Here is a 26,476-nt window from a genome sequence, read left to right as displayed (position 1 = left end):
TCAGAATCGCTTAATGAAGCCTTTAAGTGTTTACATTTTTTCTTCTAAGACAAAACGTATAACTTGAAAATTAAAAACTTGAATTTCGATTCAGAGTGAAAAATTATATCGGTGTGTGGATAAACATACCATGAGAATTTGCATTAAAGACTTCACATGGAGCCGGCTATATCAAATGCAGACATGGAAGAGTCAGCGTTGCGATGATTTGATTAAATTCAAGTGTATAATCTCTTATTTTCCTTGGTTTTCCTTCTGTACATGGTTTCTATTTATATTTTACATTAAATTCATGTATCTAAAAATTTCAAATATTAACATAAAACATCTAACTGAAAAAACACTCAAAGCACTACAAGTTTACAAGGATAAGGGATTCTTAAACACTGAGTTGTGGCCAGTGGATAGGTGTGCAGAATTTAGGCAAATCGTCAAATGGAGTTGTGGATCATCACTGCTATGACCTAAATTTTAGAACTTTTGAAGTTGTGTTTAAGAACCCCAAGTTGTTTAATTCCATGCACACAGTATGTGTGCATTTGATTTGATTTGAAAACAAGAGAAATATCAATGTATTCTTCCTGGTAAAATGTTTTATACATAAAAAAGTGAAAAGTTGAGAGTTTAGAGAGAAGTATGGAAAATAACAGTTGTGCCATCCCATTGATTTCCCACCTGAACAATCAACTATTGGCAAAAAAGACGACATTGTCGTTATGTTTTAACTTAAGTTAAAGACAGACACATTCTGGGTAAGTACTGGTTTTAATCAGTGGAAAAAAAATTACCAATTTACAAAAAACTTATAATGTAGATTAATTATGTTTGGTTCTGTTTGCTTAAGGATATTGTAGATAAAAGTGTGAAAGTCAGAGGACTCCAAGGATGCCTAGAGCACTTCGAGCAGAAGAGATGAGGAATGATCTGGGCTCAACGTATAAAAGAGGGACTGCAAGTTTATTGTCCGTTTTTAGAATCTGAGAGCCGTGCCTGCAATTACAAAAAGACAGAAGTGTAAAAAGCACATCTTAAACCTTCAATGTATGCCTATACATCTGTCCTATGTCTTAAATCCTGGTTAAGAGATAGCCAATTTGGACTGTCTAGTGTGGACTATACATCCCAAGATGGGCCATTCCTAGTTTCTTGATGTGCACCTGTGTGTTGCATTAATATAGGTCAAGTATGAAAAGGGTGCTACTTGTTTACATCTCATGGTAATTTATTGAATGTGTATTCCAACCGACTGCACTCACCTTTAACATCTTCTCAAGCTTTATGGCATCAGCCGCAAACTTCCTAATCCCATCAGAAAGTTTTTCCACAGCCATTTGGTCCTCATTGTGCTGCCAGCGGAAGCCTTCCTCTGTTAGATGTATCTTTTTCAGATTGCTGGCTTTGGCTGCAACAGAAACAACGAAGAAGTAAGTAAGTAGAAGTATTGATCAGGATGTTGCAGTGGATGTGATCTATTTGGATTTTGCCAAGGCATTTGATACAGTTCCACACAATAGATTAGTGTTCAAACTCAAGGAAATCGGTCTAGATGGAAATTCTTGTTCTTGGGTAGAACATTGGCTTAAAAATAGAGTACAAAGTTGTCATTAATGGTACATTTTCAAGCTGGACAGAGGTGGCAAGTGGTGTCCCTCAGGGTTCTGTTCGGGGACCACTTCTATTTTACAGGTTTATAAATTATCTTGTTGCAAAATTTGAAGTGCTTCAAACTTTTTTTTTGCCTTCTTTTGGATCAACAGCAAAAAACAAATGTGAGAAAGGCTGAACTTGGACGCAAGTCTCTTTTCAGCATATGTAACAGAAATTGCAATGTTTTTTGTTTCAGTGACCTGGTTTAAAAGTGTGGGAAAACAAACTTTGCAAATGAAGCAGCTCGATTGTAGCAAATATTGAATTGAAATTAACAAGAGTAATCTGCAAAGTGAACATTCAGCTGCAGCTCACAACACTGCCTTCCATTTTACAGTTATCTATATTCCCAACATTGTTCCCCCTACTTATACAGGTACACCTGTATAAAGGTTAAAAAAAAAAAAAAAAAAAAGTTTAGACTTACTAATAAAGGTTGATTATCTCAGCAAATCCAATGCTTCCAGCTAAATACTGGGAGGCTAGTGCACATGCACAACACCCCTGTTGTACCAATCAAATGCTCTGTAGGAGTCATTTTTAAAGTTTAACTTTTATAGCTGCGGAAGTGATTCTAGTGGTGGTTAAAATACAGCCACTGCAATGCAAACATTTCCATTCCTGCTCAACAGCAATGTTTTTAGTTGCAGGGTTGTAAAAAAATAAAATAAAAATACCGGGTTGCTCCACCCACACCACTTTATTGAGGTAAAGTGGTCTAGGTGCCTGTAGAGTTCCTTTAACCCCTTAAGGACCAAACTTCTGGAATAAAAGGGAATCATGACATGTCACACATGTCATGTGTCCTTAAGGGGTTAAGCATGAGATCAAAACAGGTAGATAGTTGGTGTTTTAGCACAATAATGTGTGATTGCATCAAACAGCTGGCTTACCCAATTGTGTATTTAAAAGTTGAACTGTGACCACTTGGTGGCAGCACTATCACATTTAAGGAATGCATATAGCAGTTTAAAATATTTTTTTCTAAATCATTTTTGTTTAAATTTCTATTTGGTATAAGCAAGGTGCATTTCTTGCCATTTATAGTGATTTGCAAGGAATTAAAACCTATACATGGAGTTTATTTTTGTTTACACTTCTTGGCAAAATGTGGTAAAATTTTCTATTTTAATTAAAGCAAATAAAGTTTTAGTTTGGTAGCTTACAAATACATCAATACTTTAGAGTGCTTCCTAGAAGTTATTTGTTTATATTAAGTAAATTTCAGTTAATAAACTACAATAAATAGCTGGTCATATTTGCTTTTTTTGCATTAAAAACAGAAACTGTACATTTTTGGACTACATAAACCCATTTGAAACAAATGAGAAATTATAGTAAAATCTTCCCAATGCGTGCAATAAATGAATGCCCACTGATTTAACCAGCTAGGTCCCAGAAGCAGACATACCCTCTTTGACTGTAAGAGTTGGTGTGAGTTTGCAGTTGTCTTTGCTCAGCTCTCCTAGGAGTTTGGGTGATATTGTAAGGTAATCGCATCCTGTGAGTGCTTTGATCTCTCCGGTATTTCTGAAGGAAGCTCCCATCACGATTGTTTTGTAGTCAAACTTCTTGTAATAATTGTAGATTTGGACAACACTTTTCACACCTATTAAACAAATCAGATTTTATAGATAGAGTCTACAAAATTGATTACTCAACATAGCATTAAAGTGAAAAGGTTGTGAACTATTGCATCATGAACTGAGAAAGGTTGAAGCTAATATAGTGTACTTAGGACAGTAACAGTAGGGGATAACCCTTTAGAAATGAATAAGAAACAAAGAGGAAAACTACTATCCAACAGCCTAATACGAAGTCTAGCTCTTTTATTTTGACATATTAAAAATTTTACTGCAATACAGGGTTTCATTGTGCAGTTTTGTTACTTTTTTTTTTTTTTTTTTAAGTCGGAACCTGACTGATCCAAGACTCAATGTTTCAGTACTGTACTATTTTTTTTTCAAATTTTATTTTAGAATAACGCTTCACAAATAACGTAAATATCCTGTTTAAGAGTACAACTGATTTGAAAATGAAGATGCAAAATTTAGGGAAATTGAGAATAGTTCGAATTTTCCAACTATTTAGCCTGCATTTTGCAATTTTGATTCACTACAATTTTACTGGATAAAACGCATCATGTAAATAGGCTTACTTTACATTTCTTTTGAATTTTCCAAAGATTCTGCATCATACCTGGGTCCTCTGAGGGTTCGTAGCTCTTCTTATCAGAATTTGCCACATGCCAATCCAAGATCCGACCCACAAACGGAGAAATCAAAGTTACGCCAGCCTCAGCACAGGCAACTGCCTGAGCGAATGAGAAGAGGAGAGTCATGTTGCAGTGTATGCCATATTCCTCTTCCAAAACCCTAAAGGGAGATGCAGGAAAAAAAGTTTAAGAAAACCAAAACAGACTAATGGAAAGATCAGGCATCAAGAAACCTGGAAATTGCAGAATTACAGTTACACTGACATTATAAATATATTTATAATATTCAAACCATTCGATTACATTTTAGATTGAAAGCTTCATTCCAAACATTTATATTTAGGCTGTGAAGTTATGCAAGCTATTTACAGATAGACCATGTGCACCACCAAGATGTATGGATGGGAGAGTGATGATTCAGTCCTTACTTGCCAGCTTGAATTCCCTCCCAGGTTGAAGACAGCTTTATCAAGATTCTCTCCTTCTCTATGCCAATCTCCTTGTAAAGTGCAATGATGCGCTTGGCACGCTCAATCATACCATTCTTGTCAAAAGACAACCTGTGATGAGAAGCAGATTGGGTTATATAGAGGATGGGCAAATGGCTTTTACATACAGTGTTTTCATTGTTTTTTGTACAGTCACATTTCAAGACAATTTCCACCTAGGACTACAATAAAATGTTTGCCAAGTTTGAATAGTTCCTAACTCCTCAAAGAGACTGCTCAGTTATATCTGAAAGTATAGGTCATATTGGTAAAGGACAAATTTATTTATTTTAAAAAGCAAGCCAGTTCATTGACCAAAAACTGGATCTGAATCACTATCCGTAAAGCTTTTAGCTAGTATCCCAAAAGATCACTGAAATTCTAAGGCTTAAAGGGACACCGTAGGCATCAAGACCACTTCAGCTCATTGACATGTCCCTTAACCCTATAGTAGTAATTATTGCAGTTTGAGATACAGCAATAATTACCTTGAAAGATTAACTCCTCCTCTAGTGGCTGTCCACAAGGTAGCCACTAGAGGGACTTCCTGATGATTAGATTACTTTTGGTCGTCCTCATGCTATGCGTGAGGACATCCAGCGTCACCGGGATCCCTATAGGAAAGCATTGATTAATGCTTTCCTATGGGGAAATCCTAACGCGAGCACGGCCATTCATGCACATTAGGTCTCTCCTGCCGGCTAACATCGTCAGGGAAGAGTGTGGGCTAAACCTGACGCAGCGCAGAGGGACATCGGCGCCGGATTCAGCTAAATGACTGAACAGGTTTTAACCCCTTCAGCGCTGTGGGAGGGGGGTGCGAGGGATGGCGGCACTGTAGGGATTCTAAAGTGCCAGGAAAACTGCTTTGTTTTCCTGGCACTATAGAATCCCTTTAAATCCAACTGACTGGACTTTAAAATATGGTTAAGAAGGACCATTACACATGTACTGTACACAATGCTGCTTGGAATTTGAGCACCAGAGACAAACACACAGGTGATCGGAAATATGACCTTACTGTGACTAAATAAATTCTAAAATGTAATTTTAAAACCGCAATAAATTAAAAAGGTCACATCCTTTTCTTTCAGAAAAAAAATGCAATGACTCGCACAGAGCACACATTAGTAAACAGCAGCATTAAATAGATTTCCATATCCATATAACTCCAGCATCCAAATTCATTTAATTTACATCTTAATTTTGATCTGGTAAACTGACATTGGGTACCAAAACATTAGCTTAATGAAGTGGTTTTGGTGTACAGATGTTCCTGCAGTCTCACTGCTTGATTCTCTGCCATTCAGGTGTTATATTCCTCCTGCAGAAGCCTCCTGCATGTGATTAAATTTCAATTTACAGAGTAGGAAATAAGAACTTCTAGAGTGAACAGACTTTGCTGTAAGATCAGATTAAAAATTCAACTGCTTGCTGTGAGTCAGTCTCCATGAAAAAAAGGCTGTGGCTATGGATGCATCAGCAAAATCAAAAGTGATTTTAACGCCTAAATGAAGCAGAATTTCGCAGTATACACCAAAACTGCTTCATTAAAAGAAACACTAAAGACTTAGAAATACACATTTGTATTCCTAGTGCTTTCGTGTTTGTCCCCAAGTATGGTTTTCCAGTTTATGATTGTAGTTTGTCTCTAGACAGAAAAAAATAAATAATATAAAAACCTAGATTGATCCTGGATTAATCCATTATGGAAAAAGGCAAGTGAAATAAAAGATATTTATCAGCAAATTAGATATTGAGTGCAAGCAGAAATGCAGAATTTATTTAGCGTTGGGGAACAGACTTATCTGATTAAAACAAGATAAAACATTTTAGGTTATAACTTCAAAAACTCCAGTTTTATTATATTATAACCCTAACAGCTCACATGATCTTCGGCTTCAGTAGAACACATTTAATATTGGTATAATGATATCCTTAGTATGGCTATATTCATGCAGTCAACATCACAAACGAAAGGACAGCTGGTGGAATAACATCCCCAGGTATCAGGATAACGGCAGATAAAATCCCACCTTGCATCCACCTCTGTAGAAACCCTTCCAGGGATTATCTTAAGGATTTCAGATCCAAATAAGACAAACAGCTTGTCCATGATGTTGTCAATCTGTTCTTGTTCGGTCCTGAAAAAACAAAACGATAAAGTGATGAAAAAATAAATAAATATGTAAATATCACTACACTAATGTGCATAAAATGTCTGCTTCACTCAATTTATATTCCCACTAATTTTAGTACAAATCAGTTGCCACGATCAGGGTTCACAGACTACTATAAAGCAGAATGTCATCTTATAACCGCTGTGCTGTATGTTTAGGGAACATGTACAGACTTAACGTTCAATGTAAGGTCAAAGTTTGGATATTTCTTGGACTTTTGCAGATCGCACAGTAGAACCTGTTGATCACAAGAATTTGCTGCAAGCTTTACCTTGTGCTTAGACCCAAAAAAAACTGCATATACCTATATGTACGGGGAGATGCCATTACCTTAGAATGTGGAAAATGCCTACATGCACACCAAGTCTCTTAGGGACTTACCCTCCAAGTTTTTTCCCATATTTGATGGCTTCCTTTACAAGGTCCTGGTAGTCAGGCATCTGGGCAGCAGCCAGTATCAGCGATGGGTTTGTGGTTGCATCTTGTGGCTTGTATTCTTCAATGGCTACAAACCAAGATACAAATTGGTCAATGTCAATGTACAGGAACAGAGTATTTCAGTCTGCAGTTATTTTTCAAGGTACTTCAAAGCCCATACCTCAATGGCTAAAGCAAAAATATAATCTAGCACATGTCAAGCTAGTGTTGAAGGTTAACCAAGTGCTATCCTTGCTAAAACAAAACAGTTTCCTCCCTGAACACCGATACACCTAGTGGTCTTTACTAGTTTAAAAGGAACCTTTAGTCTCCAAAATAACAAACGTACCTGCCTCCCAACCTCGCTGGCTCAGAGCACTACGAGAAGCCTGTGACTGGACTGCACAAGGCCCCCTGCTCACATTGGATGGGGAGTAAAGATCAGCACAGAGCTTTGTCCAGCCCTGCAGGTCAGCTATCTTAAAGCTTTACATGTTTTAAGGGGTGAAATTCATTCGTAAATATATACATATATTTAAAAGGGTTGGAATAAAACAACTTTTCTAAACGCTTCTGTGTATCAGATTCTTTTATCAGTTGGAGAACCGACGTACCAAGAAAAAAAAAAATTCAGCTGAATACCTTGTAGAGATGTATATTTAAGAAACCAAACTGTACAAGTTAAGACATTCCCCAGTTTAGCCTTATTTACATAATTAGGTGTGTACCTTCAGAAACAAACAGGCAGAACAAAAGGAAACATGCAGTGTAAGGACAAACTATTCATAGTGACTGTGCAAAAATAGAGGCAATTAAAGCCTAAGGAGGAAGAGATTTCCAAAAGCAGTCTGAAATAGATTATTCCCAGCATGATGACTGTGCTGTTCAGTATCTTCCTGGTTATTCTCCATTCTATTGAAATAACTCAAAGGTTTACACTGCAACAAAGTGTGTTACAACCTTCAGATTTTATTCAGTACAGGGCTTTCAGCATGACCCAATAAGGGAGCCTAACGCCCTAACCGATTTTGGAAGTTCAGATGCACTTTTATTAAAATATGTATCTACATACAAACCAGCATCAGTTTCATCTTTGTTTTTAAGGACTGCAATAGGACACTTTGTAGCGCCTAACATCTGGGGCAACCAATGCAGGTTTGACAAATGTCAATTGTTGGGAGGCCATTTCTCACAGTATCTATTTTTGGAGAATTTTAAATGGATTTAAATTGTTGGACCCATGTTCTGTATCAATCACATTAATAGTTTGCAATAATTATGCATATTCTATGAAAGGGACACTGCAATGCCCAGATATAAAATCACTGTTGCAAGGCAGATGCTCTGATCAATTGCTGCTTCTTGATCTTTGTTCCACCGAGCTTAGCAAACCAGGAAGTAACAGGACCTGCTGTCTGACAGCCACAAAGGTGTAACAAATTTTATTTAAAGTAGTGCCTATGTATTTTTTGAATCTGCAGATGACTACACATAAAAGCACTTTGGCAAACTGCGTGCTTTAGGGGTCTGGAATGTTCCTTTAATACATTATAATTCGCCAATTAAACATATAGCCCTCATTCGTTATACCTTATTTACAGGTTGATATATATTTAGGATTCAGTTTTATTTGAATACAAGCACCATAGACAGTTACTCCATAGACATGCATGTTAAAGTTTGTCGTTTCTAACTTCTGTATTGCCCTGAACAAGCCAGAGACCAGAGCACAAGCTGTCCCAAACATGTTACACCAGCTAGAATGTCTGCCTTTATAAATGTCACTTCCATTTAAAAAAAAAAAAAAAAGCAGTGGTGTAATATGGAATGTAGACCTCAGCATTAAGCAACCTGCACCACACACTTGTGTAATGTGTAACTAGGTCTGTGCAGATAATGTAAACTTCGTAATGCAGCCCAGCTATGTCAAATAAGAGCGTACAGGAATTTGTTTGGTTTTAGTGCACCGCACATAAGCCCAGTCCATACAATTGTTCTAGAACAAAGATCTTAAATCAAAGTGATAAGGGTGCGTTATGGATGGCCAGTTGGTGCAGTTAGTGGTAATTCATATTGCATGCCTTTACCTGTCTAAGAGTTGGAATAAATTATCAGGAACTGCATCATATTTGACTGGTCCCATTTAATAGATTGAGTATACAACCATGTGTTACTGAAATCAAGCCCTTCATAGGGATCTAAAACAAGTGTATTTAGAGATACACTGCGAGCAATATCTGCAGAATACAGTCATTATGGATGGAAAGGTAGGGGGAACAAATCCTGCACCTCTCACCTACTCCTATTACACAATTCTTCTACAAATTACAACACGAGGGTCTGGTTTATCCAGGTGTTTCAGACTCCATGTGTGAATGTATCCAGGAGTACAAGTGTCAAAATGTTTTTTTATGGCCAATAAGAGTGATGTTTGCCATTAAAAAAAAATAAAATAAAAAAAAAAAAAAATCGGAATATCAGGCAGGCACACAAATTTGTGTTGAGGCATCCACATGTAAGACTTGAGACTGATCTTCCCTATATTTACAGTTAATGCAGTTTTAGCTGCTAAATACATACAGAAAAGGCAGAGCAGCATGATTTAAAGGACTATTATAGGCACCCAAACCCCTTCAAGCTTAATGAAGTGGTCTGGGTGCCAGGTCCACCTAGGATTAACCCTTTCTGCTGTAAACAAAGCAGTTTCAGACAATGGATTAACCCTAAAGTAAACATAGCAGTTTCAGAGAAACTGCTTTGTTTACTTTAGGGTTAATCCAGCATCTAGTGGCTGTCTAACTGACAGCCGCTAGAGGCGCTTCTCACTGTGATTTGCACAGTGAGAAGATGCCAGCGTCCATAGGAAAGCATTGAGAATGCTTTCCTATGGACAGGCTGAATGCACGAGCGGCTCTTGCCGCGCGTGCGCATTCAGCCGATGACGGGGAAAGGAGGAGGAGAGTCTCCAGCACCGAGGGAGCCCGGCGCTGGAGAAAGGTAAGTGTTAAACCCCTTCATCTCCATCCAGCCCGGCAGGAGTGGGACCCTGAGGGTGGGGGCACCCTCAGGGCACTATAGTGCCAGCAAAACAATTGTTTTTCTGGCACTATAGTGGTCCTTTAAGAATCCAATGTGCAGACAAAAAAAGCACAATATGCCATGAATCTTGAACTATATCTCTATACATGAAGACGCCATGATAAACAACCTGGAATGAAGAAAATTCATCAATGACCGACCATGGCATGGCACTATGTCATCCAATATTTTCAGATAGTCGCTCAACTGGCTGAACAAGTATGTTACTTGGTGGGAAGGTGAGCTACAGGCGAGAATGAGGGGCTCAGTTACCCTATATTTCTTATGCGGAGCTGCAGCCCGCCCTCTGGGTCTCTTTTTTTGAATCTTCGTCCATCAGAAAAGCAGCAAACTAGTGTAGTTCAAATAGATAGAAGAGGAATACATCACTACCTGTATTCCCAGTCTATAACCATGCTGCTACCGCTCCTGACGATACTCAACAAGGAGACCTGGAGGGAGTGCGCATGGAGTCAAAATGACTACATGACTAAGGGCAAGGTTGGCCTAGATAAGGTTAGCTGTCTGCTGCCCACCTTCGCCCATACCAGAGCACAAACAGGTAGGGAATATTAAAATATATGGATATGTAATTTTATAGTGTGTGTGCCTGTGCATGCCTGTATGCGTCCGTGAAAGCATGTCTGAAACATGCACCCGTGAAAGTGTTGACCGTCACACTGTAGATGTTTATGGATGGAATTTGTGATGGACCAAGTGAGAAACTGAGGGTTCAGCAAATCTTTTTATGGGATCAAGACCCAGGTATTTTATGACCCTAGCAAAGAGCCTTATAGAAAATACAGTTTAAAACGACCTACAGCAGTAAATGCCATTAATGAAAAATCAGCCATCTGAAAGCATACGTAAGAGCTTCTCCAGGGCATACAGGACACCAAATGTCATCTGAATCATTGTAATTCTAGAGTCAAATTATAGATCCTAGCAGGTGTTCTGGATTGTAGATTCAGTCCTGTTTAGCACTCTTTCACTTCCATCCTTCACATATCTACTTGCTGAAACTCTAGGCAGCATTGACTAATGTCTGGGGTGCTGTAATATACGAAAGTTACCAGAGATTTCAAATCTTTCATACAAAACAAGGAACTTGGGAAATGTTCACACTGAGTTTGCCCACACCCTGTTTATGTCCATTTCCACTTAACACATTTGAAAGGAACCAAATAAGTGTTGTAACCCTACTTACACCATACAGCAGTATCTCCCTTAATTTATCAGAAAAGAGTAAAATGTTTGAAAAATGTTTTGCACCCACTTGGGAGCCATCACCAGACAATATAGTCTTTGTAGTCTACACTAAATTATACTTGGCTTGCAAAAATTACTTAGAACAAAAACACTAGTTATAGTTCATGCTCAGGAGACCATTATTTGTGCACTGTGATAATCAAATAAAAAAAGAAAATGGATAGCAATTACAATTATTAATATAGCACCAACACATTCCCCTGAGCTGTATAATAGGTAAAAGACAATTCTAACAAAACACGTTAGACATTAGGGATCAGCAGGTGAAGATGGCCCTGCCAAAACCAAATTACAAACTAAACATCTTTAAATAAAAGGGAATCATGACATGTCACACATGTCATGTGTCCTTAAGGGGTTAAATCAAGGTACCTTTTCAATCCTTGTACACAGCAAAGTTCCTACAGGTAAAAGACTGACAAATTGTGTGAGCATGTTTTACATTTTTGATATACAAAAACTGGAAAGATAGTAGTCCTCATCTTGACGTTGTAGTGGGCACAATGTGCTGAAAAGGCACGTGTCATGGGGTTAAAAATCAATTACTCAGGGACAGGTTCCTAGCACTATAATACAACAATAAGCTGTGGTGTTAAAGGTGCTGGCAGAGTCCACCTAATCACACCTTGATAAAACAGACTGCTTATTTTGTAGTACAGCTAAACGGGAGGCTAATTATTTGTTAGAACAGGGCTTGACAACTCAGATGTGCCAAGCAATTTTTGTCTTGGCACCTGGAGTTGTGAGCCCGTTCTCTCCAAGGCAAGCTGCGAGAGAGCTGTGACTTCCGGCTCTGCTCCCATGTGCACCGCTTTGCAAGACCAGGGTCGGTCCATCATATTTCGTACCCGTCCTCACTAAGCGGTGTGCGAAGAAGCAGATTAGGGACATCACAGCTTCATTGCCGCACACCTATAAACACCCAACTGCCTGCCTCCACTCCCCCCCAGCCAGCTGCCTGCCGGACTGATACACTCCAGCTTTCCCAAAGGTAAGGAGGCTGGGTGGAATAAAATTTTATTAAAAACCACCAATAATTTGAACGTGTCGGTCACTATGTGTGTCCGTGTCGCCTCAGATTGCAAGGGAACGGAGTTTACTCCCACTTTTCCTATACCTTGCTGGTCTCCGCGCAACTGGCCCCGCCTCTGTGGCTGATATCAAGCGTAATAAAAGCCATTGCTCACGCACTGTAAATTGCTGCACCAATCAGTATCTTCTCATAGATATGCACTGAATCAATGCATCCCTATGGGAGTGATCAGCACCTGCAGTCACAGCGTGGAGACTATGAATGTAGGTTTGTAAATTGTTGCTTTTCTGTGAATTACACTACTGAATAAAACTCTGGAAATCATCTAATTTGCTTTTCATATTCTAATTTTTCTTTTCCAATGTGTATAAAAGATTTACCAGGTGACATCATATTCCAGTTCAGTACAGGCACACGAGGGCAAATGGTGTTCCCATTTTCCTCTATCAATGGCAGAAAAAGTCAACATGTATAACAAAGATGGACAGGGAGCCAAGATTGAGTTTTTCCAGTTCTGGGATAAATGTGGGAATTTCTAAAATGTTCAAACCCCACAAAAACCATTTGTGACATATTGGCTATGTACATAGCATATTCTAAATACTGTGTAGTCATTGTTCCTCTTTAATAGTTTCTGTACTGTTATTGCAGCACTGGCTCATTAATTTCTATGTTAAAGGAGATATTGTGACTTGATAAGTAAGCAACTGAATGGGCATGCTAGTGATACCCAACAGGCTGTCAGCATCTCATGCCATCTTCATTCAGGTCACTGTGCTGGCTGGGGACAGGTCTATGCGGTCTTCTGATGCAGAGAACAAATCCTGGACTGGAATGGTCCTCCAGGGTTTAGGACAGTTGGGTGGGGGGGCATGCCGTACACAAACTACTAATACCTCTTAGATAATATATCAGAATACAGGCATTGTAAAGATGGAGCACCCATTTTGCATGTTTGTATATTTTTTTTCATGTTTGTAAAACGTGTGCAGATAGTGATGTGAAAGCTTTTCCGGTCACATGCATAAATAATTGGACATTGCCATGTGTTCTAACACGAGCTGCTCTGCTTCAGTTGCATTATCCATTTACAGTTGGTGGACGTGATCCCATTCAAATAGCCAGTGAATGCGGTTGTTTGTTACAGCCCAGAAGCATTGTCCTCATTTAATGTTTCTAGCTGCAGAAGTTGGCAATTCACATTTTCACGCTTATTTACCAGCACTTTCACTAACAATTTAAACGCTAAATTTAAGGAAACATTTCACTAGACCCTCCTTCACGGTGTTAAACATTTCTAGGGGCAAGTAACATGTTTATATGAATTGGTTAAGGGAACACTGGCTGGACTGCCCATTAGCAAACAATTTAACTTACATGGAGTCTGCTAGGATTCACTCTGCTTTAACAGGAATGAAATCAAACTGTTCACAAATGTTTTGCTATTTACATTACACGATGCTGTAGTGTCATTGTGCTTAGGTCCTTTAATATTAAAGTCATTCCAGCTTGCTTGTTCCCTTTCATGTTTGGAGGGCTTCCTGATTCTCTATACTTGCACAATCTTTCAATTAGTCTAATGCTGCTTTATAAGAAGCACTTTATTTCCAATTGCCAAATTTGAATGTGGTATATGTTGCTGTATGACTGGAGCTGTGCAGTGAGTTGTGGAATTGAATATTCAGAACTGTGTAGTTCCGTGGTGTTGGCTGTTTGGAGATATACAGAGTGGGTGCTGTGGAGAAACAGGATAGAAGAATGCGTACACCCGGGGACATTCTACTGTCGGGCTGGTAGTTACATATTCTGTTAATTTTGGCCTTAATAGTTATTCATTCTGTATCATGATTTGTTGGCAGTCCTTAAAAGTAACCATCATTTGTTCTAAATGTTTATTGTAGTTTCATTAACAGAAGAAACTCCCTTTGACACGATTGTGTAACTTCAGGGAGAAACATTTGGATGTAGTGTATTGAATGGCAGCTTAGTTGCTTGCCTCAAGTAATCACAGCGTAAGGAGTGGTTATGTATAAATAAAGGTGTAGCTCTCAGCTGCCTGGCATCATTACAAACGCTAGCCCTGAAATAAACGGTGCCAATAATTCTATGGTATCACCTAATCCTGTGCTGGCTAATACAGTCTATTCTTTTTCATACGTGGGTGGAGAAACTCCCTTTGGCACAGAAGCATAGCGGTTTTCAGGGTTTTGCACAGGGCATTGTTGAAAGGGCTGCATAAGTTATATACTTCATGTAGCTATCTACACATGACCCTTCTTGAATGAGCTTACAATATATTGGCATTATGGGGTATTTTTTTAAAGGGACATGCATCACTTGACAATTTTTTTTTTTTTAACCAGCAATATTTTTAGCAAATATACAAACAAAAATAAAGCAAAAAAAAAAAACAAAAAAAACTGAAAAGTATGTAATAAATGTTTATGAACTTTGTCATATTGCATTTTTGGGAACACCTCAGCTACTAGAGTTTCTTCAGCCCTTATCCCCCTCCATCTTACAAGACCCATCTCATTTTCAGAGAAGTCCACTAGTGACAGAAACAGGGCATCATTGAGTAGCACAGGAGAGAAGCCGGACATTAAATGTTGCAAGGTGAAGAGATCTTCCAACTGCACATTGGATTGGTCAGGCAGCAGAGTGCATTTTTTCTAGCATTCCAAGAGATAGGGCACTGATTGGATGAGTGTCCCCACTGAAGTGCGTGGAAAGCAAACGAAATAAGATAAAAAAAAAAAAAATCCTATTTGAATGCTTTTTTTCACCCTGCAGAGTGAGAGGCAACTATCATTCAAAGCTAAAGCTCTGAAAGTCGCATATATCCCTTTTTCTCCATGTATTCTTTGGGTGTCTAAAAAAAACCTTGCAAAAGATTTAAGCCTGCTGTCTGCAGTCTTTGAACGTTTGTTTGGGAAAGAAGGGAGAACAGTCTGTGCCAGAGAATACTCCAATCAGAGGGTTCTCATTCAGAAGCCTCAATACTGGAGCCACAACACACACTTTCAAGTGCTTTTCAATTAGCTGTAGTGAGGAGTTGGGAAGACAGGCTAGGGCAGCATGCCTGCTCATTCAGCTAGAGATCTATGGAGCTTAAAAAAAAATGGGAGAAAACCTAGCTGCTAAGTGACAGATGGAGAGTTGTTCCATTTGATCTGATTTCTATAAAATTGGCACTTTTATAACCCGTCACAAATATGATAGACCCCATACACATACAGCACTTCAGCAAACCTATTAATCACATTAATCACCCCGATAACACATTATCGAATGTAGTTGAGGCATTATAGATGTGATCTATTGACTGCTGGTTATACGTACATATAGATATTTATAGTATACCCCTAATATGCTGCGTAATATGCATTACATATTTGTTTATAAAATATTTTACCAGGAAAGATACATTTAGAGTTCTCTCGTTTTCAAGTATGTCCTGGGTGCAAACCTTCATTGCAAAGTTCAAGGTTAGAAAAGTTTGGCTACGATTTGTCCTTTCTGGGGAGATTGAGAAAACCTCAATATCGGTGTCAGTGGAATATTATTTTTTTTTTATAACATTGTTCCTTTAGGGGCTTTTCAAATACATAACGGACTGCCCTTTTCCTAAATTTAAAAGACTTTGTTCACATGTCTGTCACCCTTGTTTATTGACACTATGGCCGACTTTTCCGTTACAATAGTCCACACTGGTAGGGATTTTTTTAAATTATTATTATTTTAAAAACAAATGTATTTTTTCTTTGTGTCTTGGTTGTCTTTTATGACCAGACCTCCTTTGTATTAAAGGGGTCTAAAAATATAACCAATTATAACAATGCCCCATGTATATGGCAACACGATAATAATCTGATAAGTTTTTCAATAAAATAAATATTTTTTGCGGCCAGCACATTGATAAGAGTTTCTCAGCAGTTGGCAACCCTTGCTGCTGAATGAGTCAGAACACATGTACCTACCTGTAGCTTGCACACCTCAGTGAATAAAGGGTGCACTGCTATCATATAGAATGTATTTTTTTTTTATGAATTATGGATATTTTATTAATTGATTTTTTTATGAATTATGGATATTATATTAATTATGGATATTATATTAATTATGGATACTATATTAATTATGGATATTATATTAATTATGGATATTATATTAATTATGGATATTATATTAATTATGGATATTATATTAATTATGGATATATTAATTATGGATTTTTTTTATGAGTTATGGATATTATATTATTTATTCCTGAGTGCTTAGAGTCCTGATCTCACACCATGAGGAGTATAGACCCACATACCCCAATTATAGCACTAGTACCTTGATAGCCAGGGCCTCCCACCCACTACACGTGCATACGGAGAGGCTGGGGGGCTCTGCACATGGTGGGTTCTTAAAGGGACAGTCATGGGGTAATGAACACTTACTGCTGGGAGTGTAGGTAGATCCCTACCACCCCTCCAGACTCACCTTTAAAGTCCCCGGTGTCGGCCACCACCACCGTGTGCTGCTTCAGCTGCTCGAGCGCGGATTCCATCTTCTGCTTCTTGACAGGAGAGTTGGACATGACAGGAGTGACCGGGTAGCCGGGGGTCCTATTTATACCTGCGGGTGTTCGAGCGCACGGGCCAATAGGAACCAGGGGGATGAGGGAATGCGAGCGCGCGCAACACAGGCACGAGGAGGGTATCAGAAGGGAAACGAGGACGCGCCTGCCTAGGACTTGCTCGTCGCCCGACCAATCAGCAGCCAGGAAAGGAGAAAAAAAAATGTACGCGTGAAACGATACCAGACTGACACGGCAAACTGTCTAATGGCAGTTAAGGGGGCGGGTGCTCTGTAGCCAATCAGTGAACGGGAATGGCTAGCAGTGGCTTTATAGAGTGAGGAAATAGGGTTCGGTGTCATTGTGTATGGACATCACTGAGGGTGGTGGTAGAGCTGACGTCATAGGGTTTATTGTTATTAATGGGGATAGATTTATTGTTATTAGAATTGGATATGGCAATGCTGGTTTGGAAGATGTGTCAAATCATTTAGTTCATAGGAAATATGGAGGCACTGAGTTAATTTAAAGGAACACTGCAGGCTGGATTTAGCCCAATATTGCTTTTTTTTTTTTTTAGGAATTTTTTTAGGGATTATCACAGAACATATATAAAAATATTCAGATAAAAAATTAAATTAAAAATAAAATACAGGGTTTCTATTAAGCTGAAAGAAGAAGAAGAAAAGAAATGGAGCCAGATGTTACACCTCTTCTAATGGGGGATAATTGAAAGGAAAGAGAAAAATGGAGAGGGTAACAGTAAAACAAAATATATCTAAAAACAAGTATTTATTGGGTAATTTAAAAGCCCAAGTAGGGCAGAAAACACACAACACTCCATATACAGGTGGTCCAAGTGAAAATAAAGAGGAAGAAAAAAAACACACAAATATAAATAAATGTATAATATGTACCGATAGAAATAGCTACAATAAAAAGGCTAATAATTCCCAGTGTATGGATATGGGAATAAATGTCCCCAGGCAAAATCGAGATTAAACAGTTTATCATCTACACCATGGGTCGTCAACCTGGTCCCTAGGATTCCAGGTGGGCGGTAGGATTTCAGTGGCTAAAGCCTCGTTTTTAGAGGATTTCTCCTTTTGGGCGGGTGGGTGCGAGCGGCTATGCGGGCGCAAGATTTCAGTGACCGGCAGGTGCCAGGCCACCTTCTGGACCCCCGGCATGGCGGTAAGATCAGACGTGGCGAGGGAGCTCTAACCTCTCTGCTCCCTCGCATAATGTTTTCTGATGCCGCGGGAGCAGGAATATGATGTCATATTTCAGCTCCCGGCATCAGTAGACAGCCCACGAGGGAGCAGAGCACAGAGGTTAGAGCTCCCTCGCGCCTCGGATTAGAACTCTGCCGCCCGCCGAAGTGAAGCCCCACTGGACCCCAGGGACAGATCCACACCAGCTCTCCAGGTAGGGAGGCTGGGTGGACATTTAATATTAATAATGTGTGTGTATGTGTGTGTCTGTAAGTGTATGTGTGTCAAGTGTATGTGTGTGTGTGTATGTGTGTGTGTCTGAAAGTATATGTGTGTGAGTGTCTGTAAGTGAGTGTGTGTATCTGTAAGTGTATGTGTGAGTGTTTGTCTGTGAGTGTGTGAGTCTGTCAGTGTATGTGTGAGTGTGTGTTTGTCTGTGAGCAGAGTACTCGTAGAATAGAAGAAAGAAGGAGCAGAGTATTTGTAAAAAAGGAGAAAGAAGGAAAATAAAAAGCAAAAGGATAGATTTGTTGTTGGCTAATAATAGTAAGTGGGCTGCGTAGCTCAGCCTTCCTGCTGGGCATTGCTATAAGGAAGATTAAAAAATAGAAAAAAAAGGTGGGGAGGGGAATTGAGGAGGGAGAGTAGGGGAGCTGATGCACAGATGAGAAATCATATTACGAGCAAACAGAGAAATCGTCTGAATATCACCGAAAGAGGAGACCTTCATTTGTTCCTTACGAAAATCGAACCAGATATCAAATATTTAGTCTCGCAGCATCAACCTCAAGGATCTCATTAATCACTAGTAAAGGTAATTTCAATTTACTTTATTGTTTTCTCATTAAACTTTATAAAGTTAAAACATTATAAACATGCATTAAGTAGAAATAAAAAGATAAATGTACGTACATTTTTTTTTTTTAAAACACCCTCCTTTCTAAAAAATATTCTGCACTTGCGCAAAAACTGGTGGGCGGTAAGGACATTTTTCCATCAAGAAAGATGCATTAGTGGGCTGTAGGTAGAAAAAGGTTGACTACCGCTGATCTACACAGTGCAGCACCTTCAAAGTTATTAACCTAATCTCCACATTAGATACTTTTTGTGTCTCTAGCAATAGCAACTAATTGGGTCTACTTTGTTACATTAGGCATAACCCCACTGAAAGCTGGATAGCTGCCAAACTTGGTGGAAGAGTTCTACCATTAGCGGTATCTATATTATAGCTAGGTGAAAAAGAATCTGCCTAATCTATGGCTATTATAATATTGTACTACCCATATCCATACACTGGGAATTATTAGCCTTTTTATGGTAGCTATTTCTATCGGTACATATTATACATTTATTTATATTTATGTGTTTTTTCTTTCACTTTATTTTCACTTAGACCACATGTATATAGAGTGTTGTGTGCTGTGTGTTTTCTGTCCTACGTGGACTTTTAAATTACCCAATAAATACTTGTTTTTAGATATATTTTGTTTTACTGTTACCCTCTCTATTTTTCAGTTTCCTTTTAAAATACAGGGTTAATCACTAAAGTGTGAATTAATTGTCTTGAATTAAAAGCAAATTGAAAACACAGCCGTCTTTGACAATTTGTCCCACATGAATATTTTTAGCTAAAAAATGTAAAATGCACTTTGAATTTGTTTAATTTTTTTTTAAGCCCCTGTATTTATTTTTTTTTTTTTTATTTTTTATTTTTTTTTTTTTAATTCTTTATTTTTGTAGTGCATAAGCTGATAACAGGTTGTTGCGAGGTACCCCAAAGGCATTCCTCCAACGCATAAAAGACATTTGAAACATACAGGTACATGCAGCATCAAGCACAATTTTTATATTTAGAGATTTTGCTTTGAGATGCAGAAGTTATAGGCTTAAGAACTTACAACTTGATAACTTTCAACTTTACAGATAAAAATAACTGTAAATATATAAAACTGACATTACATCCTCTGCTTGTCTGCGCTATATGATATCGGGTTGCATCTTGAGGATCTATGTTGCGCTACGTGTGTGCCAAAGCGCTTGAATCAAAGCTGGCATGAGCTTAGTGTGTGTGGCTTTAGTAGGGATAAATGTGTAGGGGGGGTAGTTTGGCTTTGGTACGGCTTAGCAAGTTTGCCTACGGAGCCAGAAAAATAATTACAGAGCTTAATAAACAGATAAAACTTTCATAAATTCTATAACTGTCAGTTATGACATGAAGAAACAGTTAGTTCAGACGGTGTCAAGCTGGAGGATCCACCGTCCCCGCCAATGCCCGTCTTGGGACAAATGGAGGAATGTCCTCTACTGCCGCATGCTTCTGTCCCGTGGAGGTAGGGTTCCCGTCGAGACTCCCAATGCTTGAAGGAAGGCAGGAGCGTCTTGGAGTTGCGAGAGTGGGAACTTCTTGCCGTTTTTCTCTGCCACTAGGTGGTGTGGGCCCCATCTGTACGGGATTTCAGCCTCTCTCAGAAGCTTTGTAGTGGAGCGGAGTGATTGCCTCCAGTGCATGGTAGCTCTTGAAAGGTCCTTGTAAAAGGACAGTGAGGGGGATACTCTCGTAGTTTCCAGGACGGCTATCTTGTCAGAGTCCCTTTGAAATTGTAAGAGCACGTCCCTTGGGGCTTCTGGGGGTGCCTTGGCTGCCTTGGGCAAACGGTGGCATCTGTCAGTTGCTGCTTGCTTAACTTGCCTAGGTGGTAGTAATGTGGCCATCATTCGCCGTAAATAGTGAGGCAGTTCCTCTGATGAGATGGATTCGGGTATGCCTCTTATCCGTATATTACGGGCTTTAGCCCTGTCTTCCAGACTTGCCAAACGCTGGCTCATGTCGCTACATTTCTTTTGTATAGCATGAAGTGCAGCATCTGTGGCTGATTGTGCCAAATGTGTGCCCCCTAGCTCCCCTTCCACTGCCTGGACACGGCCTGTCAGTGTGGCGACATCCTCCCTCACTACTGCTATGTCGGCTTGAAACATGGCCTTAAGGTCCTGCAATAAGGCTTTAATGTCTGCCTTAGTTGAGGGGGCAGCATCCCCAAGTCCCACATACCGTGATTGTGTAGGCAGTGTGGCTGGTAGTGTGGTAGGGAAATCATCCTCCTGTGTGCTCTCAGCTTCCGATGAAGCCGTGGAGTAGGCCGCGGTCGGCGCCATCTTGGGCTGCACGGGGTGTTGCGGCTGCCTGAACAGGCTTCCTATATCTCGGCAACCGGTCCCCGGATCCGCCCGCTGTTTCTTGGAGCGGCGCCCCATTGTCTCCAGACCCTGTGGAGCTCGGCTCGGCGGATTTTGTGCCCAGCGGGTCTGTTTATCCGACGTTCAGGCGGACGGCGGCTCGGAGCTCGCTGAGGATGCGACCGTCTCGCATGGGCGCTGGCTCCGCCCCCAAGCCCCTGTATTTCCAGCAAAATTTCAGGTTGCTCTGGGTTTGTAACGCGCTCCCGCCAAACCAGGAAGTGGTTGATACTATATATTATTATTTTATTATTTATATAGCGCCATCAGATTCCGTGGTGCTGTACAATGGGTGGACTAACAGACATGTAATTGTAATTGTAATTGTAACCAGACAACTAGACGTACAGGAACAGAGAGGTGGAGGGCCCTGCTCAATTAGCTTATATTCTAGAGGGAGTGGGGTATAGTGACACAAAGGGTAAAGTAGGGTTACGAAGTAGGTTGTTAGAAAAGTATTCACTGAGGGCTTAGTAGGTAATTTTGACAGTTGCAGGAGAGGAGTCATGGCAGGTGGGGGATAAAAACCTGCTAACAGTTTAATTGATATGCTTTCTTGAAGAAGTGAGTTTTCAATGATTTTTCGAATGAGTGGAGACTGGGTGATATTCTTACGGAGAAGGTAAGGGAGTTCCACAGAAGAGGTGCAGCCCTGGAAAAGTCTTGGAGGCGAGCGTTATAGGTGGGAGTACGGACAGAGGCTATACGCAGGTCTTTGGCAGAGCGTAAGGGCCTTGACCGGACATACTTGTGTATTAGGGAGGTTAGGTAGGTTGGAGCAGCATTATGTAGGGACTTGTAAGCAAGCACCAGAATTTTAAATTGAGCCCTATATCTAACTGGAAGCCAATGCAGGGACTGACAGAGCTGGGAGGCGTGGGAGGTGCAAGCGGACAGGAAAATGAGCCTTGCCGCTGCATTCATTATAGATTGCAATGGTGCAATCTGGGAACACGTAAGACCACTGAGAAGAGTATTGCAGTAGTCCAGGCGAGAGAGAACAAGAGCATGGACCAGCACCTGGGGTTAAATAGGGGCGGATGTGCGCTATGTTTTTGAGATGGAAGCGACAGGATTTGGCGATTGATTGGACATGAGGGGTGAAGGAGAGGTTGGAGTCAAAAAGAACACCCAGGCAGCGAGCCTGCGAGGTAGAGGTGATGGTAGTGCCATTGACTTGGAGGGAGACAGACATGGGAGTAGTAACACTTGAGGGATGAAAGACCAGAAGTTCTGTTTTGGACAGGTTGAGTTTAAGGAAGTGAGCAGCCATCCATTTGGAAATCGAAGAGAGGCAGTCAGAGACACGAGTCAAGATGGGCAGAGAGAGATCAGGAGAGGACAGGTAGATTTGCGTGTCATCCGCATAGAAATGATAACGGAAGTCAAAGAAGCTGATGTGTTTACCAAGGGAGGCGGTGTAGATAGAGAACAGTAGGGGACAAGGACAGAGCCTTGGGGGACGCCGATAGAGAGTGGTTGGGGGAAGAGGCAGAGTCAGAGAAAGAAACACTGAAGGAGTGCTGGGAGAGGTAGGAGGAGCACCAGGAGAGAGCAGTATCCCGTAGACCAAAATTATGGAGAATGCGAAGAAGCTGTTGATGATCAGAGTATGAGGATAGAGTAATGGCAGCGAGATTTTGCAGCAATTTATCATTAATTAGCAAATAATCATTTGATACTTTGGTCACAGCTGTTTCAACAGAATGACCAGTGCGGAACCCAGACTGAAGGGGGTCAAGCAGAGTTGGTTTAGAGAAAGTCAGTCAGTGCGGTGTACACAACTCTCTTGAAGATCTTGGAGGCAAATGGCAGTAGCGAGATGGGGCGGTAGTTGAATGGGGAGTTGGGGTCAAGGCTGGACTTTTTCAGAATTGGGGTTATGGTTGCATGTTTGAAGGGTGAGGGAAATGTGCAAGAGGAAAGGGAGATATTGAAAATTTTATTGAGAGGGAGACAAAGTGCGGATGAGATATGAAGGAATAGGATTGAGGTAACAGGTGGTGGGGTGGGAGGACCGGAGCAAAGCACGAACCTCTTGTAGAATGGTGGAGGGAGTGGGGTTGGGTGATGTATTGGTAGGGGAAGGAGAGAAATTAGCGTTCTCTTCTCTGATTGTAGAGATCTTCTCAGTGAAGTGAGATGCAAAGTTTGTATATCAATTTTCTGTCAGAACTACAACTTACAGAAACATAAGTTGTGGCATCATGTACAATACTTGTACTTGTGGAGCAAGAAAATATTGTAGCATGGAAGGGAGAGGACAGAAGATTTGGGGTGTGATAGGCCCTGTTTGAATGTTTTTATTGCTGTCCAAATTGGCGCAGATAACAAAACATTTTGAGATTTATTTATTATTTCAGCAGCAGCAATGGGAGCTGATTTTGGGTGCTGACCAATAACACAACTTCTTCTTTTGTCCAACAGCGCAAAAAAAGGTTGACACTGTGCACGGTAACCAATACAACAAGCCGGTGTAGTCATTGTGTCTAAGACTGGTTAGCCCATACCTCCCAGCATTTAAAACGGACAAAGAGGAAAACTTTAAATTTTAGAGGTGTGAGTGGGGGTGTTGCCATTCTCAAAAATTTTATGTTACTTACTAATAACAATTTATCCAAACATAATTTGTCCTAAAATTTAATTTAGACGGACAATGTATCTTATTTACACAGACTGATTTCTAAGCATATTTATTGTACTTTAGCCTTTTAATGAAGTAAGGACATGTCAGTACATTTTAGCTATACTAGGCTTTAACACCGTTAGGGCATACTGGCGTGTCCTGCAGTTTTGGTGTGAACAGTGTTAAATCCCAGCTCACATCAGGGAGTCCCATGTACCAATTGATTCCTGGGGCTTCACTCTGTCTACCGGAGCCATTGAGTCAATGCATCTCTATGAAGTGATGCTGATTGGCGTACGTGGTATTTTACTACATTTCGCAGTAGCTTGCTAATTCTCAGCCATGGAGGCGGGGACAGCCGCAGCATGACCAGCGTGGCGTGGGAGAAAAAGGGAGTAAAATCACCTTTTCAGAGCAATCTAAGGGGAAGTTGGGAACTAAACAGCCACACAGGCACTATATTATCATGAATACATGTTTGCGGGGGTTTCTGGGCTGCAGGCTGCTTAAGGAAACCCTCAGGGTCTGAATAAACCCTGACACGGTCTCTCTGCATGTCCCCAAGCTGATTGTGATCATTGCTGGACTTTGCCAGCTGCCCAGCACAGATCACAGTGTAATTCCATTGTACAGCACTGCGGAATATGTTGGCGCTATATAAATAATAATAATAACTAGAAAAGCTACAATTTCTGGGGAAATTGTGTGAAGTGTTCTTGCCTCCACCAGTAGTCTACAACTGGAGTGGGCGGTGTAACTGTTATCATTTATATAGCACATTTAATTGCAACGTTGTTGCACAGTTACATTAAAGGAACACTATAGTCACCTAAATTACTTCAGCTAAATAAAGCAGTTTTAGTGTATAGATCATTCCCCTGCAATTTCACTGCTCAATTCACTGTCATTTAGAAGTTAACCCCTTCAGGACCGGCCTGTTTTTGCGATGTTTGTACGTTAAGGACCAGAGCAGTTTTAACACTTTTGTGGTGTTTGTGTTTAGCTGTAATTTTCCGCTCTCTCATTTACGGTTCCCATACAAGTTATATATTGTTTTTTTCAGGACAAAAGGGGCTTTCTTTACATACCATTATTTGTATTATGTCCAATATTGTATTTAAAAAAAATAATAAAATATGGTGAAAAATTTAAAAAAAAAACATGTTTTTGGACTTTTACTTGAAAAATCTTTTACTTATCTACAAAAGCTAATGAAAAAAACAGCTAAATAGATTCAAAATTTTGTCCCGAGTTTAAAAACACCCAGTGTTTACATGCTTTATTGCTTTTTTTTGCAAGTTATAGGCCTATAAATACAAGTAGGAAATTGCTGTTTCAATATATATATATTTTAAATGTATCAATAGTGACCTTGTAACACCGTTATCTGTCATAAATCCCCGAAACACACCTAACATGTACATATTTTTTTTAAAGTAGACAACCCAGGGTATTCAAAATTGGGTATGTCCAGTTTTTTTTAGTAGCCACTTAGTCACAAACACTGGCCAAAGTTAGCATTTATATTTGTTTGTGTGTTAAAAATGCAAGAAACGCTAACTTTGGCCGGTGTTTGTGACTAAGTGGCTACTAAAAAAGGCTGAACATACCCCATTTGCAATACCTTGGGTTGTCTTCTTTTGCAAATGGTATGCCATCATGGGGCTAATTCTCATTCCTTGGCTACCATACGCTCTCAAAGGCAACCTAACCAATCCGACAAATTTCAATTAAAAAAAAAAGTAAAATCAAGCCTTATATTTGACCCTGTAACTTTCATAAACACTATAAAACCTCTACATGTGGGGTACTGTTATACTCAGGAGACTTCGCTGAACACAAATATTAGTGTATCAGAACAGTAAAATGTATCACAGCAATAATATCCTCAGTGAAAGTGCTGTTTGTGTGTGAAAAATGCAAAAAAATTCACTTTCACTGACAATATCATCGCTGTGATATGTTTTACTGTTTTGAAACACTAATATTTGTGTTCAGCGAAGTCTCCCGAGTAAAACAGTACCCCCATGTACAGGTTTTAGGGTGTCATAGAAAGTTACAGGGTTAAACACAGTGCTAGCAAATTAAATTATCTGGACTTTCGGCCTGGGTTGGCAGGCAGGTCCCTCAAATTGCAATCATTAAAATTACTTAATTAGGTAAAAATATTACATAAATACACATGTAGAATTTTAATATATATACATATTTATATATTTGACGTCTACGTGTATATTTATGAAATTATTTATGTAATTATGTATATGGACATATGTATATTTCGTATTGTTTTTATTTATTTATTTATACATAGATATATATATCATTACATTCTAAGTATATTTTGATATAAATATATATATATATATATATCAAAATACTGTTAGAATAAAATTGCATATATAAATATTTTTTTATAATTATTAAAAATTATTTTAATTTTTTGTTATTTATTTTTATTAACATATTATTTGTATTTTATAATAATATATATATACCATATATATA

The 26,476-nt window shown here is 39.5% G+C and overlaps 1 protein-coding gene and 1 long non-coding RNA gene across 2 annotated transcripts in view; both read right to left on the bottom strand.

Annotated features, from left to right (window-relative positions):
- LOC134578261 (uncharacterized) overlaps positions 1-26,476 on the bottom strand; it is a 550,797-nt gene that overhangs the window by 300,245 nt on the left and 224,076 nt on the right. The gene's annotated exons all lie outside the window — the stretch shown is intronic.
- TALDO1 (transaldolase 1) lies at positions 747-17,039 on the bottom strand. Its single transcript, XM_063437650.1, has 8 exons — positions 16,819-17,039; positions 6,912-7,035; positions 6,387-6,494; positions 4,291-4,422; positions 3,847-4,022; positions 3,059-3,256; positions 1,257-1,402; positions 747-990 (listed from the first exon to the last, which is right to left on the bottom strand). The coding sequence occupies exons 1-8, from the start codon at positions 16,913-16,915 to the stop codon at positions 958-960; spliced, it is 1,014 nt and encodes a 337-aa protein (XP_063293720.1). The 5' UTR covers positions 16,916-17,039; the 3' UTR covers positions 747-957.

Source organism: Pelobates fuscus, chromosome 12, assembly GCF_036172605.1.
Source record: "Pelobates fuscus isolate aPelFus1 chromosome 12, aPelFus1.pri, whole genome shotgun sequence".
NCBI lineage: Eukaryota > Metazoa > Chordata > Amphibia > Anura > Pelobatidae > Pelobates > Pelobates fuscus.
Note: the sequence above shows the minus strand (reverse complement) of the source record. Positions and strands in the feature narration are given on the sequence as shown.

Bases quoted from the DNA above. Each gene is read 5' to 3' on its own strand.
- TALDO1 (XM_063437650.1), bottom strand. From the start codon at position 16,915: ATGTCCAACTCTCCTGTCAAGAAGCAGAAGATGGAATCCGCGCTCGAG. The intron at 4,023-4,290 runs GTAAGGACTGAA...ATCTCCCTTTAG, and splicing joins GAGGGAATTCAAGCTGGCAA to GGTTTTGGAAGAGGAATATG. The intron at 1,403-3,058 runs GTATGTCTGCTT...TTTCTGTTGCAG, and splicing joins AACTCTTACAGTCAAAGAGG to CCAAAGCCAGCAATCTGAAA.